Genomic DNA, 17737 nt, shown 5'->3' on the forward strand with positions numbered 1-17737 from the left:
GAATACATGTGTGATAACTGGGCACATCTGGGGAACAATGGGAAGTGCTAACGGCAGAGTTCCTCTAGGATGTTGGTTAATGTTCGTGGGAGGTGCCACGGACAGAATCCACAGGGACGTGTCGCCATGGGAAGATGCTAACGAGGTCCTTTGCTAATGACTCGCAAGCTTACTAAGTTACTGATGAAGGGGCATGAAACTGGGGTGAAGGCGGTCAAAAAGTTACTGTGTCTCCTGTCCCTCCTTCTGCAGATTAGTAATTTTGTTTTGGCTACATGTGACTGTGCTCCTGTCACATAGCATGAAGTATCCTCTTAGTGACTGATTTATTAAAGCCTGCGGGGTCAGTCTGGGAAGAACTGTGAAATTGTGTGATGGATAAACAATATGATGCTGACAATTCTTCCAGTGATGAAGGGACACTGTGTGCATCTCGTCTTTCCATGGTAATTAAATTGTAGCATAAAAGGTAACATAAGGACACATTGTAACATAAACAAGCAACTGTCACTCTTAATTCAGTTTGTGACTGCATTATCAACATTAAACCAATTAACATGATGTGTGGAACTGATTAAATAGTTTAAAGCAAATTATCAGTTATCTTCAAGGAGACTATAAACTACTTAATATATGCAAATTAGATTCAACAATTAGGTTTCCCAATATTACAGTTAAAATTTGAATACAGACATGAATGTTTAAGTACAATAGCCACTTCGATAACAATAAAACGATATAAACAATATTGAGTGGCTCAATGAAATCTGATCAGACATCACTATACGTATGTACATCAAAGTTACTAAAACCTGATTCTAGAGGGCTGTAGTACAGCTTTCTTTCCAGACCCTTAAACCCCTCATTCAGCCGTCATTGTCCTGATTGACCCAATTTAGCTTCCCGGTTTTGAGGGGTTTAGGGGTTAGCGAGAAAACCCTACCAGATGGAAGCCCTCAGGACAAAAGTTTAGAGCACCATTATAATACCGCTACAGTATTTCCGTTTGTAAAAACTGAGCCCAGCAGTTCAAAGTTCTGAATGTTCTCCAGACAGAGCTTCACATTACAGTGGAACTTGTAATGAATTGCCAGTTGGGGTATGCTCACGACCCTCTAAACAAAGCGAGAAGATTTTAGGCTACTCAGCCAGTGAGATGATTTTTACATCAACTCTGGAGTCTGTCAGCGGTTCTCTCGTGACCTGCTGTCTGGATTTTGATTGTCAGGGGGCACTATGGCTTCCTCTGTGATCACTGTTTACTCAGTGGCCACTCTTCTGAGGTGTGGACCCATGGGGCTTTACTGCCATACCATCTGGCAAAGCAAACTTCTGCGTCACTGCCAAGACTGTTTCCCTTTGTTAGTTGGTGCACTGCTATTGCGCAGTTATGATGTCCTTGCCTTTGTCACTGTGAAAAGTTATGAGTCACATGATGGTTTGATGGTTGATGGTGAAGTGAAGGACAGGTAGACCATGGCACTGAGAGAGAGAGAGAGAGAGAGAGAGGGGGAGAAATGCACAGTCCCAATACATATATTGCTACTTTTTGAGTGTACATATATTGCTACCCTTTGAGTGTACATATATTGCTACCCTTTGAGTGCACATGTATTGCTACCTTTTGATAGCAAGACTGGCTGTAAGACAGCAGTCCAAAGCAATTCTCTTGGATTATAATCATAAATGAAATCCATCTGTGGGAAATCTGTCGTTCAGTCTGTATTTTCCTAGAATGAGCGTTGATGAAGCCTCATTAGCCTTGCTCTTGCCCCATCCATATGTCTGCCTGAGGGTGGCAGCCTGCCATTCCTGGGCACTGTTTTCACAACATGCGGTTCTGCCTCAGTCTCCCTTTGTCTTCCCAATGTTTACTTGCGAGTCAGGGAAATGGGGACTGGGGGTGGGGGGGGGGGGGGGGGGGGGGGGGGGGGGGGGGGGGGGGGGTTGAGTTGTGCTTAATGGGGGTGGGGAGAGGCCAGCAACCACAGGACTGACTGGTGGCACAAATGAATGACTGAATGCACAACTGTTTGGTTAGTTTTTTGGGGGGAGGGGACTATCAGGACTGGGGGCAGGGGGTGGGGGGCATTTCATCCCCCAGACGGAATTCGAAAAGTTCAGCACTTTTCTTGGTGGCTTCAGACATGGCGCAGAACAGACACAGACACTGACCTCAGGGCACAAAAACTGGCTAAGAAACCAATTAACACAAGTTGCAGCGCTGAGAAATTTAGTGATGTAAAACACATCATATATAAGTAGTTTAGTCTCATGACTCATCTGTCTGTTTTGAACAACTACAGCATTCCTGATTATGAGAACTTAAACTCTGAGAGGATCATAATTTAAATATGGATTTCATCAATGGATGACAACAAACATGAGTTGTCTGGAACCAAAAGAACCACTCCCACTTATTGCTAGTGTTGTGATATATGAATATATTTTAGGCAAACAGAAGTGTGTTTGCATGTTGGTGACATGTACATATGTACAATGTCTGTGTGTGTATGTGTGTGTATGTACGTGCATGCCTGCATGCCTGCACGCAGATATAAGGATCTACACTCCTCCATAGCAATGAAGCACAGATGTTTAAGTGCTCTATGACCTTTGGCCCCTCTCCTCAATTATCAACAAAAAGCAGAGCTCTTGACCCAGCCTCCCTTGTGATCTTTATGTTGCCAAACTTAAGAGAAACACACGTTATCGGCGACGAGCGAAGAGAGTCATCGCCCCTCCACAGTGACAGGCTCTTAGAATGACGAAAACCAATATTGCATCCTTTCAGTCTGCTGCCCTTGAAATGATCACCCATGGCAGCGAACTCCCAAGAGTTCTCAAAGACGGAGCCCCTCCCCAAATGCATGAGCGTAAGCAGACGCAGCCGAGGAGACGCTCACGATGCTAATCAAACTGATAGAGCCTTTCAAACAGATGCCGAGATAGCGCTGTGATGGCGGATGATTAATAACCACCGGCCGTAATGTGTTTTTACAGGCAGCTGAGATTCTCAAAGCGTGTTTCAACTTTTTCTGTTTCCAGCATCTCCTTTGCACCTCTACGTGGCATCTGGGAATCCTCACAGGAAGCCCTGTTTAATTAAAGAGTAGTGACTGCAGGGAAGCCTTGTTTTGAAATGCTTCTATGTCGTCTTTTTATTTTTTAAAGCAAAATCTAACCTGTCATTGCCTGTAATGTATAGTCTGGAGCTTCGAAGTCTCATAGGAAATTGGGCCATTGGCGTTGCAAGAGTTATGCTATGTGCAACCCAGATACAGTGTAAGATTCTTCTTCACATTTAATTGAAATACGCTATGCCATTTTATTTTTTAGCAACTAATTTTAGTCTAGTTATTCTCATATCCTTTCTCATATTGCTTACATTTTGTAAAGCTAGATTTTCCCACTGAAGGTATTTAGTCCAGAAACCAATTGGATTAAGATAATAGGTACTATCAACTCTCAAATCACACTGAACTGCCTCCTAAAATTTTGTTTTGCTATTGTCATGTGACCTCCCCAGCTTCACCCACCAATTGTTTTTTTTACCAGTCAGGTTTGATCAAGACTTCAGATGACGAGTTCTTCATCACTCCACTGCCCCAGCACCTGGCTGTGGAGCACAACTACAGTGCCCCCAGTGGACATCACCCACATGTGCTCTACAGACGTTCAGCTGAACATCAAATACACAGAAGCAGAACAGCACCTGAAATGCAGAGACCGACCAATCACAACATGAATCACCTTCACCATCACAGGAAAATGCAGAGGCAACACTTCTGTGGACGGCGCAAGCAATGTATGTAAGGAAACTTTGTCCATATATAACAGGAGTGCTCCTCAATTAAAATCAGTTTGAGTGTTTCACTGAGACTGAGAGATTAGCTGTGTTTCTGAACCAAATTTAAAACTGAAATGGTTGTCTTAGTGCATACACCCAGTAATTCTAAAGTAAAGAAGTGGTTCTCAGAGATACATTTAATGTCTGCATTTCGTTGCGCACAATGGAATGGTATTAATATAATAAACACAAGGTAAACACAAAGTGGCTATATACCACAACACTTACATAACTGCATTAGATAGGCCATGTGCTTGCTCTATAGTTTTCATATTTTAGCAAAAACATTCCATGGCATGCATGATCACATTCTTTTTTAATTTTACATATATAACTTGAAGTGAACTTGAAGTGAATAAGCAATTCTGTGTCTGTAAAAGTCTCATTTCATGCTATTGGATCACAAGCTAACACAAAACAGCCATCAGTGTGTTTTAAATACATATAACCTGTTGAAAATATGTATTTAATCTTGACCCCTCCTTGTCTTTTAAATGCTTCAATTACAATTCAGGATTGTTTTGTTGTCAGTGTCTTTGTAAATATACAGGAAAACTGCAGGGCAAATGTAAATGGGAACTGATGAAATGTGCTATTGTTATGAAATGATGTAAATTTCTGTGCATGTCTCAGGTGCCACCATGTACTGGAATTACTACCTGGCATGTTGACAAAATTGTCAGTTCAAAAGCAGGACGTTAAGAGAATGACTGAATATTTTCTTATCTTTGAACACTACCCAGGCACTGTTATCTGGGATTGCCTTAGGAAGGAAAAAAGTTTATCTGAACCACTTTCCTCTCTCTTCTACTTGTGACCGCAGACACTCCTAAACCTCCCGCTGAGGATTGGCCCATCATGCCTGATGAGTTTGAGCCTCCAGGCAGGGCTAAACGCTCTCCTATCACCTCCAACAAGGTGGGGGGGCTGAACGTGGAAACACTGGTTGTGGCTGACCGGAAAATGCTGGAGAAACATGGCAGGGAGAACGTCACCACCTACGTCCTGACTGTCATGAACATGGTGATTTGAGAGGGGCCTTACGGGTGGGGCTTGGAAAGATAGAATGAGATACCATCAGTTAAATATTTCAATTGCAGTTTGTAGATTGTAAGGAGTGTCAGGCTGTCAAATCTTTGGACTGAGGAGGTAAAAATAATAAAAATAAAAAAGGCCTTAAAAATTTTATCATTTGACATTTGGTAATTCAGAAACAAAACATGCTGTTTCTAATATTGTAATATGTCATGGTTTGTTTTGCTGTGTTTGTAGGTATCAAGTCTTTTCAAAGATGGTACCATTGGAACTGATATCAACATCGTGGTTGTCAGTCTCCTTCTTCTGGAACTAGATCCTGTAAGAAACCCAGAATAAATAATGCCCCATACATTGCCCTGGGAGCATTCATAATAATTTACACTGTGCACTGAGAAATCAGAAGTCTATTCGACAATATGTTTGGCCACTGAAGGAACCCAGTTAATTCCATAGCTCATTTTGTTTCCATGTGTCTGTCAGTAATACATATGCTAATGCCTGGCAAGAACTAATCCAAGATTTGTTGTGTTGCGAGGCAGCTGGGCCTGATGATAAACCACCACGCTGACCAATCCCTCAACAGCTTCTGCCAGTGGCAGTCGGGTCTGGTAGGGAGGAACGGAAAACGGCACGACCACGCTGTGCTGCTGACGGGCCTGGACATCTGCTCCTGGAAAAACGAGCCCTGTGACACTCTGGGTGAGGGACCGGGGGTCTGCGGGATTATTCCACCCCACCCTGGGAATAAGTAGGACAGGGCTCTGGAGGTAATGGGGTCATAGTGCTGATTAGGGGCATGGGCTCAGGATTTGTGACCCTTGGGTCACAGATTCAGATCCTTGGGAAAGGGGCATCTGTGTGTCTGTGTCTGTAAGCTGGGAACGTCTCCTGAACTCCTCCACAGAGCAGACATAAGTATCGGGCAGTTAAAAAAAAAAAAAAGGTAAACATCAGTTTTAATGACTGTACATTGAAACCACATATTTGATGCTTTGTGAACACAACTATCTTAAGCATTTATTTGAACACACAGGGCTTTACAGTAGGGCTGGCTGCTCTTTCTTCTTCATCCAGGTTTTGCCCCTATAAGTGGGATGTGCAGTAAATACCGGAGCTGCACCATAAATGAAGACACAGGACTGGGCCTGGCATTTACCATAGCACACGAATCAGGGCACAAGTATGTTCACACCTCTCTGTCCTCATTTTTACAGCCAGGAAAAGTGAAGTTGGCTTTTATTTATAAAGATGGTTAGTCTGCAAGGTCTTCACCTTTCAGCGAAGTGTAAATTCAGTAACAATATGGTAATTTATGATTTTATTTGAAACAGAGAGGAGGGTGTATTGAAACAGAATAATTTGGAACAAATTATTAAATGATTACGAATTATCACATATTACATCATCCGCTCTAAGAAAATGTGAAAAGCCACGTGTTGCCACCGTGATTAGAGGGAGTTTTTATTTCGCTGGTGAAACATATTTTGTAGTTAATTTTTTTCTCATTTGGCATGCTCTCAACAAAAACTGGAAAGAACTTGTTGCAAGAAGTAACAACCTGCTAACACCGAATATTTGATTGTTTTGGTCAAATAACTGTGAATGGTTCCCAGTGTGTGCATTGTTTGTAAAAGCACCTGTAGGCCAAGAACTATTAATCACCAATGAATTGTAGAGATGTGATTTTGAAACAGACAGACTATTTTGTAGGCCTCAGAGCAACAGTTATACAGCAGCATGCCTCAAAAATTCATAAACTGGACAAATGAAAAGCAACAGCCACTTCTTCACAGTTCTTATAAGACTACACATGATAAACTGATTATATGGTGTGCTGATCATGTACTGTAACAGTGGAGTGAGTTGTGATCTGAGTCTGCTGGTCAGCAGACTCCTTAATTAAAGGTCTTGCCCCTCTGTGCCATAGTTTCGGGATGGTTCATGATGGTGAGGGGAACCCGTGCAGGAAGGCCGAGGGGAACATCATGTCACCCACGTTAGCTGGTAACAACGGAGTCTTCTCCTGGTCTGCCTGCAGCCGTCAGTACCTCAGCCGATTCCTTGGGTATGCCCAATTGTCTTTCTGTTGGTGTAACATTTGAGCATGATCCATTTCCTTGTTAATACGCAGTGTGTTTTTTCACAGTACAGCCCAAGCTTCTTGTCTGGTGGATGAGCCAAAGCAAATTGGACAGTACAAGTACCCGGAGCAGCTCCCTGGCCAGTTGTATGATGCTGACACTCAGTGCAAATGGCAGTTTGGCTCTAAGGCAAAACTCTGTAATCTGGACTTTGTGAAGGTAGGCTACCTGACTGCATAATGGACCTGCAATCTGTTTGGGAATTCCTCATGAGGTTATTTGTGATGCAAATGACTAAAGGCTCCTGTCTAAACATATTCATTTGTAATGAACAGCAAACTATTTTTTCGTCCACACCCTGGGCTAAACCATGAAATAATATGAATGCAAAACTAGGCTCAAAAATGTATACTAAAAAATCTCATATACCTTTAACATCTTGGCATTTCATTAACATGCAAATCTTTTGAATAATTATTCAGCCTATAAGGACACAAGCTTGGGAAATGAACATGCCTTAGAAGCTCCAAATTTAGGATTAGCCTTATGGTATGGACCAGGCCATTGAATACCCCCATTGCCTTTTGTCTGTAAACTTCAAGCCTGGGCCTTTGAGAACAAAGTTCAGACATGACCTACCCCACATCTTAATTAAAGGGATCTGTGGGCTATCTGTGGGCTAGCCTTTGGGATTCTGTCTGCATCGTGCAGAACAGGAGAGACTTAATTAGCCATGCATTCTTATGGACTTCAGTGCAGTACTGAACGGTCTTCAGCACTAGATTAGCACAGTGGGACTGCCTTTCAGAGCCCTCTCTGTCTGCCAGATGCAATCGGGCAATGGGCCAGCATGGCGCACATCCACAGCAGTGCTCCTACTTGGCCTTTGTCTCAGATTAAGTGTGATTTTACCAAAAAAGAAAAGTGATGGAATTGTGCTGAAAGATTTTGCTTCATTTATAAAATATAAAAATTAGATTAGCAGCTGTATGTATGTGTAGCTACACCCATATAATCTCATGTTAATTTGTGTTCTTTTGGATGGACAGTAATTTAAGTCCATTCATCTGACTGAAGAAAGTCTGATGCTATGCTTAGAGGCTGTGTCTTTTATAAAGGACATCTGCAAGTCACTGTGGTGTCACAGGGTGGGACACAGATGTGAAACCAAGTTCATGCCGGCTGCAGAAGGAACCATCTGTGGGATGGATATGGTGAGTGTGATGTTTAACCAACAACATGAACACAAGAAGGCAAGAAGAAAAAAAGATGAATGTAAAAATGTGTAGTTTGACAGAATGTTTCCATTTTGCAGAATGTTTTCTATGTTTGCAGTTGTGTTGGTGGGCACCCTCCTTAACCAGGGGCCTTAGTGTTATGATTGCCGGCAATTTGAACCAATATAACTGGTTTCTCCTCCTGATGTGGGTACTGGCATGTGCAGTGGTGTCGGAGAGGCCAATGTGTGAAGTTTGGGGATCATGGCCCGAAAGCAGTCCATGGTCAGTGGTCGGAGTGGTCCGGGTGGTCCGACTGCTCACGGTCCTGTGGAGGTGGCGTGATGTACAGGGAGAGGTCCTGCAACAGCCCCAGGTACTATGCGAGAATGCTGTGAGATACCGCTGTTCATTTTATGGCCTCATTCTAGATTAATTGGAGTGCTTCCCTGCTCTTCTCAGTGTTACAGACAGATACATCTGAAAAATATTTACCATCATGTCTGCACTGCTGGAACTCCAGAAGGGAGTTTCAGCAGATTTTGAAGATAGAGCTGGATTAAATCTAAACTTTGACCCCCTAAGTAATCTCAGATTACAGATGGCATCTGATGAACAGCCCCCCCCCCCCCTCCCCCAAATGCCAGAGCAAAGTGTGAAACATAAGTAAGCTGAGGAAGTATGTCAATGGGCAGATTTTATTGTCTGACAAGCATTCACATTCACTGAAAATTATGTTCAGCTGTAGTAAAAATAAATTCAGGCTACATTTATATTTGACATGACATCATCCTTAACTTCATATTCTTTCTGTGGAGAAACCATGTCATAACATTCCCTCAATAAACTAAGAATTTATAAAATACTCATACATTGCTCATTCCCATTCTCACAGCCATAAGATTCTACATTTTTAGGATATAAATCTTAAAATGTAAAAATCAGAACATTTTGCTACGGGCTACCTCTTCTCTCCTCTTCTGGGAGTGAGGACTGTTCATCCCCTGATAACATGAAGGACATCATCTGCCAAATTTGTCCAGATTTCCATGGAGTCTGTCAGTCAGGGGAAAAATCATTTACATCGAGTAAATGATTACACCCTAGTCCTGTTCTGCCACATCAAACAGCCTTTTGTTGAATAAAGATTTAATAATGTTTTATTCAATTTTACAAATTTTCCAGTTTGGTGGTCAATAATGCTTTTGCATTTTGAACCAACCCAGACCAGGTTTAAACTCAAATTGTGCCACATATCTGAATTCATGATGCAATAATATTTTGTCTGTTTCAGTTTGACTAATTGATATGCAAGCTGAGTTAAGTTGAGCTGAGTGCAGTCAAATGTTTTTTAGGCATTGCATCTGTCTTGGGTTAATCAGTGTAATGAATGAGAGGCACAAAGAACATGGGAGAGCGGCTCTGCACCCATCAAAATAGTGTGATGTGCATTTGTTAATTGTGTGTATGTACAATGATTCTTTAATATAAATGTTTTAACTGTCACTGCAGTCAAATGGAGTACATAATGGGATGCTGTATGAAGCAGTGCTACTGGAAGCGCATTCACAGGCAGTGCATTTACAATGGCCCCGAACACACTGACAGCTTGTGTATTTGGCAGAGCTAGGTCAATGATTGAGCAATGTAATTCTAAAAATGTGTTTCAAAATGTCAGTGCATTCTTTGTGGCGTGCTGTATTCTACACGACAGCGGTAGCAGCGTAGTATGATGATTAAGGGCCTGGCCTTCGAACCTAGGTTCACTTCCCAGGGAGGATGATGCCGCTGTACGCTTGAGCAGAGTACTTAACCTGGATTGCTTCAGTACATATCCAGCTGTGTAAACAGACGTAAAAAATGCAAAAGCTGTGCATAAATGAGAGAGCAGGGACTGGTTGGCTCCGGACTTGTTTCTCTAATGAGCGCACATTCGTCTCATCAAATGCATGTCTGAAGTGGTGATTTTAAGGTTATTTCATCGTTTTTGCCTTATTCAATCCATTTGTCCACCAATCTTTGAAAGAGAAAAAAGAGCTCTGTATTCTCATCTTAGTCTCACGAAGCACTAAATATGCTATTGTTTACAGATACATTTAAATTTTGAACACATACACACGCGTGTCCTGCCTATACTCTCTCCTCACCTGTTTTAGTAGTATCCATGCCTGTAGAACAGCACATTAGTAAAACAGCTGGGATCAAACCCAAACACCCAGGAAGAGATTGTAACAGATCGGCTAGCCTTCTCGCTGCATATGGCCGTCCGCTCTCATAAAGGACTTTTACGATTGTGAAAACACAGCTCTAATTGACAGCACACTGCCTCAGATGTTATCGGGTTCCAGACCTACGGTAAAAGCCGGCAAGATGAAGGCGGGGTCAAGGGTGGAGGAGAGGTCAGGTGGGGGCGTGCTGTGCCTTCACTCAAACAGGACTTTGATAATGAAGTCAGAGAAGGTGTCTTTGCTTTGACAAGCAGAGAAGCAGAGGGGGACGTGTCACGGAATGGGGAGAAAGGGGGGTTTGGCTAGACAGGACACCCTGACCCCAGCTTAAAGACATTTAGAAATCCTGGCCCCCTTCCATTGGGATGTTCTTGATATTGAGTTAGACAAGAGGCTTAAAAAAAGAAATCAGTTGCAACAAGGCCAGAAAACATTCCTGGTTCAGCTTCACATCATGCCTCCCAGAGGAGGTGGGTTTCCAGCGAGCGGCTGATTGAACCTGGCGTAAATTACAGCCCGTGCCTTGTCCTGCTCCCTCGGTGTGGGAATATACACGCTGAATCTCTCGCTGGAATACCAGAGACATTGAGCTCTGTTTCCACACGGTCCTGGCCGTAAACGCTCTAGCATATGGGACCCGTGCATCTCAGCGCACTGGCCGTAATTGGATCAGACTGTGAGCCCGCTCCGAGACGTGGCTCAAACAAGCTCACAGCCGACAGGTTTGGGCCAGCGGTACTGACTGAAGTGGTGTCTGCACCATCACGCTAATGCTAATTAATTTGCCCTTTTTGAAATAAAAAAAAAGAAGCACCGATAAACATCAAGGGCGTTCCAGGCTGAGTCTGTCAGCTTTACGAATGGTGCACAATTCAAATACGCCTGAATAGAGCAATATACTGGCTGCTAACAAATACCCCTGCTGTAAAAGCATGCTGGGATCCAGCAGGCAGAATCTCAGACCAGACTTATTTTCTTTGAGGTTTCACAGTGGAGGCATGCCCAAGAACCTCTCCGTTAAGTATATGCCTCAGAGAAATGATGTTGGATTTCTGCTTAAGGCTTGAGTGCATGGGCATGTTCCTTGTTTGGACAGTCTCCTCTTATGTGGCATCCGAGATTCTTCTGGTTCCAGCTCTTTGGGAAATGGTCGCTCGCTTGGTCTCTACTTTCGTGCAGTAATGTAGAGTAGTAGTTAGAGGCCTGAAGCTCGGACCACAGGACGCCGGCCTGGAATACTGGGTGTGGCCCATCATTCGGGGTCTACATTTATTAAAGCTAGGATCTTTATGATATATGTACAGTGTCTATGGATTGCAGAAATTGTAATACACTGGACAGAATTGTAAGCATAGTGTTGCCTTGTAAAGTGGACTCTGAAGCAAGCGACATAATGCCCCAGTAGAACCTAAACAACACATATTAATGTAAGCCTGAATGTACACTGTAGCAGTCACCTCCATCTTTCTTCATGCATTGAATATGAGGGTTGGCGTTGCCCAGTGAAATTTGTAAAGCATCGCTTGAAACTGGTGACTATTCCCACAGGCCCCAGCACAGCGGAAAGTTCTGCCAAGGATCCAGCCGTTTGTACCAGCTGTGCAACACCAGGGCCTGCCAGCCCAATGGAGTGGACTTCCGTGCACAGCAGTGCGCGGAGTACAATAGCAAGCCCTTCAGGGGCTGGTACTACAAATGGAAACCTTACACAAAAGTGGAAGGTATGTGAAATATTTTAATGTTCAACCCTTAATTGCAGAGATCAGGAATTCCCAGTGAGCGGTACACCACCATTCTTGCATAAACCCCCATCAACTCTTTTTCTTACAGTATGTACATGCTAGGAAACAGGAAATGGTAATTTTGTAAATCAAGGGATGCAAAATATTGCATTAAACCTTGCATAGTACAATCCCATTAAAATTAGCTCATAATTATGGCTGTGATTACTCTAAAGTCTGATTGTGGTATTCAACCTTGAATTCTTCAGATTTTTTTAATTATTTGTGCTGGCACAAAGCACGTTGTCTGTATTCAACGGAAGCATTTTTTTTTTACATAACAAAAAACATATCTTTAATTTCTTAAAGCTAGATATTGCTCTGGTGCACCTTTTTAAAAGGTATTCCTTGTGATCCTGTATGCTTTTGTGGGGAGCGTGAGCGATGCTTCCATTCCAAACAGGAGACATGTAGCTGCCTGCTTGTACTCTATCGATTCTGAATGCTGGAACACAAAGAAGCCTTTAGGCCAGGTTACCTGTGTCAGCCTATTAGGGCAGAAGCCTGATTAATGAAGATGGAGAGTCAGTCCTGAAAAGACCATGGGGAGATGGAAATAGGACTGCCATTTTCAAAGGTAGACTGGGTCAGGCTGTCAAACTGGAGATGATCTGCCAGGTCAACATGTGGCACGTCCATTCGTGTCCGTCTGCTCTGGGTTTTGCTGTACATTCAGAGGGTGAATGTTCTTGGAGGAAAAGATACTTACCCCTGAGTAACTGAGCACTAAGCGCAAGATCCAATTAAAAGCACAGATCTTCTGTTGTTCTGTCATTAGATTTCTTCAGCTTAGACAACTCCTGATGGTTTCTTTGTACCAGTGGTGTTACACATTTCTACATTGAATTGTACTGTTAACAATATTACAGGCTTCTGCAATTGAGCACCACTGCCAACACTGTTGCAAGCTTCTAACGAGGAACCCTGCTGTCCGCCTTTTTATGAGATGACCAAATAATGTTGCATTTGTAACAAGTTGTCTATTTCAAAGACATGTATTCAGTTTTTAAATTTTTATTTTATTTATTTTTTAACACGTTTCAACATTAAGACTCTGAACTTTTCTGCTGTGCTGTAGTGGCTGGTTCATCATTGTCCTCAGCTGAGCACAGTGACCAGTCGCTGGGGAGAGACCTAGAACACTTGTCGGTGTATACAGGTCATTGGGGCTCGAGCACTCATTCATATCAGCAGCAGAGCGAACAGAAGACTGCGGCAGTGCTCGGCGGCCTGTTTTGATCTGCAGGAGATCAAATGATATGCGGTCTCTGTAGCTGTCTATCAGAGAAATAATTGAGCACAGCAGCCACCCTTCCTTTCCATCATTCTGTTTGTCTATTGATTCATTCTGCTCAATCTACATATCCCATGTATCCATGCATCTTCAATCTGTGTAACATTAATTAAAGAGCCTTTAGGCACCATTAAAAGGTTTAAAACCAACAGATGTGAAAGCACATCAGCAGTATAGAGTCAGTGCGGTATTTGCAGTTTTTTTGCACACACATAGATACTGTGATACAGCTGGGCTGATATTAAACATGTTGAGTTTACTCAACCTTGTAAAAACAACACTTGTTAATTCAACACTTGTGCACTTGTTAATTCAGCACTTGCCAGCTATGTACAGGCAAAGCTGTTTGTGTAACATCTCTGAAAACACAAGGTCGCCTCCTCTCTGAGAAGTGGACAAACGTGTCCCATGTCCCTACAGATGAGGACATCTGTAAACTGTACTGCATCGCAGAGGATTTCGACTTCTTCTTCGCCATGTCCAGCAAAGTCAAAGATGGGACATCCTGCTCAGATCTCAAAGGGGATGTGTGTATTGATGGGATATGTGAGGTACATCCACCCTGGGCATCTTTATTTCACTGTCTATTAAAATACTGTAGTATGAGCGTGTTTACCTGAACACACAAGCATTTGTAAATCAGTCTTGTAAAATCCATTGGCTTCCAGACAACCAAATGCTTTCCATGTGGTTCATTTTCTAGTTCTTATTGAAAAAAATAATCAAATGACATGTATGTTGCATTAAGACTGAAAGTTTAATTAATGATGAACCATACAGTTGTTCCCCTTTAATTTACAAGAAATCACTGCTGTCCCATTAACAACATAATTTCCCAATTTTAGCCTGTTGGATGTGACCAGATTTTGGGTTCAAAGTCAACTGTAGATGCCTGTGGTGTCTGCAGAGGGGACAACTCCACCTGCAAGTTCTTCAAGGGCCAGTACGTCCTGCAGCACCGGGCCAATGGTATGGCACACAGCTCATGGAAGGCTGTCATAAAATTTACCCACCTCTCTTGCCTCTGTTAGCTGGGGCATTTTATTGGGTTCACTTAAGACCAGGGCCTGGAGATTGATCGCTGAACTGTGGAATAGTACAGAAGAACCCTGGCCTTGTTTTCTTCAGTGCCGCTTATTGTGAGCCTGACGGATGGGCGATGACGGGGTAAGGCCCTTTTTGGCAGCAGTTTTCCCAGAGCCATCCATGCATGATAGGGTGAGCACTACAGCAGATACAACTAAGAGATCAGGGTTTCCCCAGAGAGCTTGCTCTGAGCATGCTCGTAACCTCCAAGACCAACCCTTCCAGTGGGTGGAGTCCAACAGCAGACTGTACATACCTGCATTAATGTTGCGTGTGCATGGGTAAAAAAAAAAAGCACAGGCATTTCCTTCAGCCTGCATCTTCGGTAGAAAAAGGAAAACCGTGCCAACAGTGTGCTGGACTGAACATGCATCCTAATGCAACCCAAAAAAAAACATACCTATCGTTGAAATTGATTAAAACATTAAAATTATGCAGTTTATTTCAGGTTCTCACCAGTGGTGTATCCAGCCAAAGCGGTGTCATTGGGAAGAGATACCTTGTGTGGTCTAGATCGGTGATAACCAACCCATTTTCTGGAGATCTACCGTCCTGTAGGTTTTTTTTAAATTCCAACCCTAACAATGCACACCTCATTTAACAGCTAGCGATCTTGTTGCGTTGCTAATTAGTAGAATCAGGTGTGCCAAATTAGGGTTGAAATGAAAACCTACAGGATAGCAGATCTCCAAGGACAGGGTTGGTTACCACTGGTCTAGATCCTGCCCTTAACAAGTCCTACACAATTGGTCTCAGGGAAGGAAAGTTTTAGTCTCCACTGCATAATAGTTCCTTCTGTGGTTCACTGCTTGTGCTAGTTTTACCTTTTCATGTTCCAAACTGAGAGAACATTTAAAGAAACATTACATATGTTAAGCAATTATATTATTTATATAACATTTAAAACGTGAAATTGCACAAATGGAACAAACAAACAAAAGGAAAAAGTATTTTATTTCCTATTCTGGTAAGAGTAATTTTTTTAACCGTCATATACATAGGCTAATAATCAAATTACTAATTATAAATCACAATGATAAGTATTGCTGGCCAAAGTTTACCAAGAGAAAGCTGATCTCCAGGGCTCTGAGCTTAAAGACAGTGCTTGCTCTCAAAAAAGTAACCAAGCTCTCCCTCTCTCTCCGACCTCTTTCCACAGAGTACTACACGGTGGTCACTATCCCTGCCGGAGCCCGGAGCATCCGTGTGCAGGAAGTGGAAATCTCCACCAGCTATCTGGCTGTCCGCAGTCTAAAGAAGAAATATTATCTGACAGGGGACTGGACTGTTGATTGGCCGGGGACATTCCAGTTCGCTGGGACAGTGTTCGACTATCGGCGCTCCTTCAACCGGCCGGAGAGCCTGTACGCGGCGGGTCCGACTAATGAGACGCTGGTCTTTGAAGTAAGATTTCCTTCTGCGGGTGCCGTCCCCTGATGTCCGTTAGGGAATTAGCGGTGACAGGGCTTTGGCTGAATGCTTGCTCTAAGTTAGATGAAAAAGACCGAGGGGCGGGGGGGGAGGGGTGGAGGCCAACTGTACGATGTAGTAATGCTACTGTTCGGGATTAATTGTGGTCTGATCCTGCTACGTTGGGGAGGCTTTCAACTCAGTGGAGGGCATGGACCAGCTGAGGCCTTCACCAGTAGGAGTGTTGTGTGAGGGAGTTTACACTCAGAGGCCCAAACATTGCAGTCCCTTCTGTTTAGCAGAGGCCACATAAGTCAGAAAAAGACAAATTGCACTACTCTGCTATTGAAATCCCCTGTAAGCCATGTGGTGATTTCCGACTCTCTGTTGAGAAAATATTCTAACTGACTGCATAATTGTTTTATCTTAGCAGGCACTGGAACAATAGAAAATGAATACACAGGACACTATATTCATTTATGTGCAGGATGCTATCAACTGATTTGGTGGGCATGCTATTGATTACCATGCATAATACTATATTGGCAAATATGCAAATCATAATGCAACTGCACTCAGTTACAAGTGCTTTCAGACAATAGATAGCAAAGCGCTATACTCAGATTGCAATGTTGATGCCATAGACTGTAAATTACATGCACGGGCAAATATTGTTACTGAGCTACTATGACAAAGATTAAAATTAAATATACTTCCACATTACTGTGGTTCCCCTGAGTTGGGTATCCAATGTGGATTGCTTCAGTAACTGTATAAATGCATAACAAAGGTGGAATATTATGCATAATGTAATGTATTATATTATAATTTGTGTTAGCTCAGGTTAAATATCTTAAGTGAGACAGAAATTAAGTTGCAAAGATGCCACTTTTTTTCACCGTCAACATGGTGTAAAACGGTAATTTCAAAAACTCATTCCAGCAATGCCTTGAGCTCTCTCTGACCTGTTGTGGAGGTTAAAACAGACTCCTCATAAATACTCCGGAAATTTCAGAGCAATATCTACGGAATGTCGTCTGCCTTTATTTTGTGGACATTCAGAAGATTCATTGCAGTCTGTTACTGAGGGTTAGGTTTGTGGACATTTTTAACCTGTTTATGAAATTGGGAAATTGGTCATTTTCAGCATCGTTCACATGTTCTCTAGGCATTCTTAATTACATGTTCCAAGCTATGATGCCTTGTAATATTCCTTTTTTGTGAGACATTTGAAAATGAGAACGACAACAGATATGTTACTCAATATCACATGGTTAATTTGTTTAATCTGTCTCATAACATGAAGTTGTATCAGTGTAAAACAACAAGGTCAGGGAATTTGCTATTCCAGACCAACATATGCATAGCAAAGTTAGCCTGTTAGTGCTCTGTAATTACAATAGCATAGAAATGATGAGAGACAAGTGAAAAAGGGTTAAAAGATTAATATTTACGCCCATTGACCTGTATATCAGAGGCAAATCCCGGTGTCCCATACAAGGTGTTTCTTTAAGCCTGTTGGATATTTTTGGCATTGTGAAGGCCTTTTAGTTTCAGGCCTTCACAATGCTGAAATAGTTATATGAATAATTCAACGTGATAGCACGCATTTCAACAAGGTTTTTGAGTGGCCACATAGTGGTTGTGTTCACGGGTCAAATAGGAAATCGTACAGGGATTATACTACCCTGGTGTATTGACGTTTCCTGTAGCGGTGAGCAGGGGTGGGGGGTGGGGGGTCGGAGTGATTTT

General features: G+C 42.6%; 1 protein-coding gene across 2 annotated transcripts in view; it reads left to right on the plus strand.

Annotated features, from left to right (window-relative positions):
• Window positions 1-17737, plus strand: part of LOC118214873 (A disintegrin and metalloproteinase with thrombospondin motifs 18-like) — a 41177-nt gene that overhangs the window by 9731 nt on the left and 13709 nt on the right. For both annotated transcript variants that reach the window (XM_035395144.1, XM_035395145.1), the window contains 13 exons: window positions 3559-3808; window positions 4674-4873; window positions 5123-5206; window positions 5428-5587; window positions 5963-6068; window positions 6816-6953; window positions 7035-7188; window positions 8088-8183; window positions 8414-8562; window positions 11963-12135; window positions 13910-14040; window positions 14335-14458; window positions 15735-15979. In XM_035395144.1, coding sequence (XP_035251035.1) covers window positions 3559-3808; window positions 4674-4873; window positions 5123-5206; window positions 5428-5587; window positions 5963-6068; window positions 6816-6953; window positions 7035-7188; window positions 8088-8183; window positions 8414-8562; window positions 11963-12135; window positions 13910-14040; window positions 14335-14458; window positions 15735-15979 — 2010 coding nt within the window. The remainder of the gene's footprint in view (window positions 1-3558; window positions 3809-4673; window positions 4874-5122; window positions 5207-5427; window positions 5588-5962; window positions 6069-6815; window positions 6954-7034; window positions 7189-8087; window positions 8184-8413; window positions 8563-11962; window positions 12136-13909; window positions 14041-14334; window positions 14459-15734; window positions 15980-17737) is intronic.

The sequence above is a fragment of the Anguilla anguilla genome, chromosome 16 (assembly GCF_013347855.1).
Source record: "Anguilla anguilla isolate fAngAng1 chromosome 16, fAngAng1.pri, whole genome shotgun sequence".
In the NCBI taxonomy this organism is placed as follows: domain Eukaryota; kingdom Metazoa; phylum Chordata; class Actinopteri; order Anguilliformes; family Anguillidae; genus Anguilla; species Anguilla anguilla.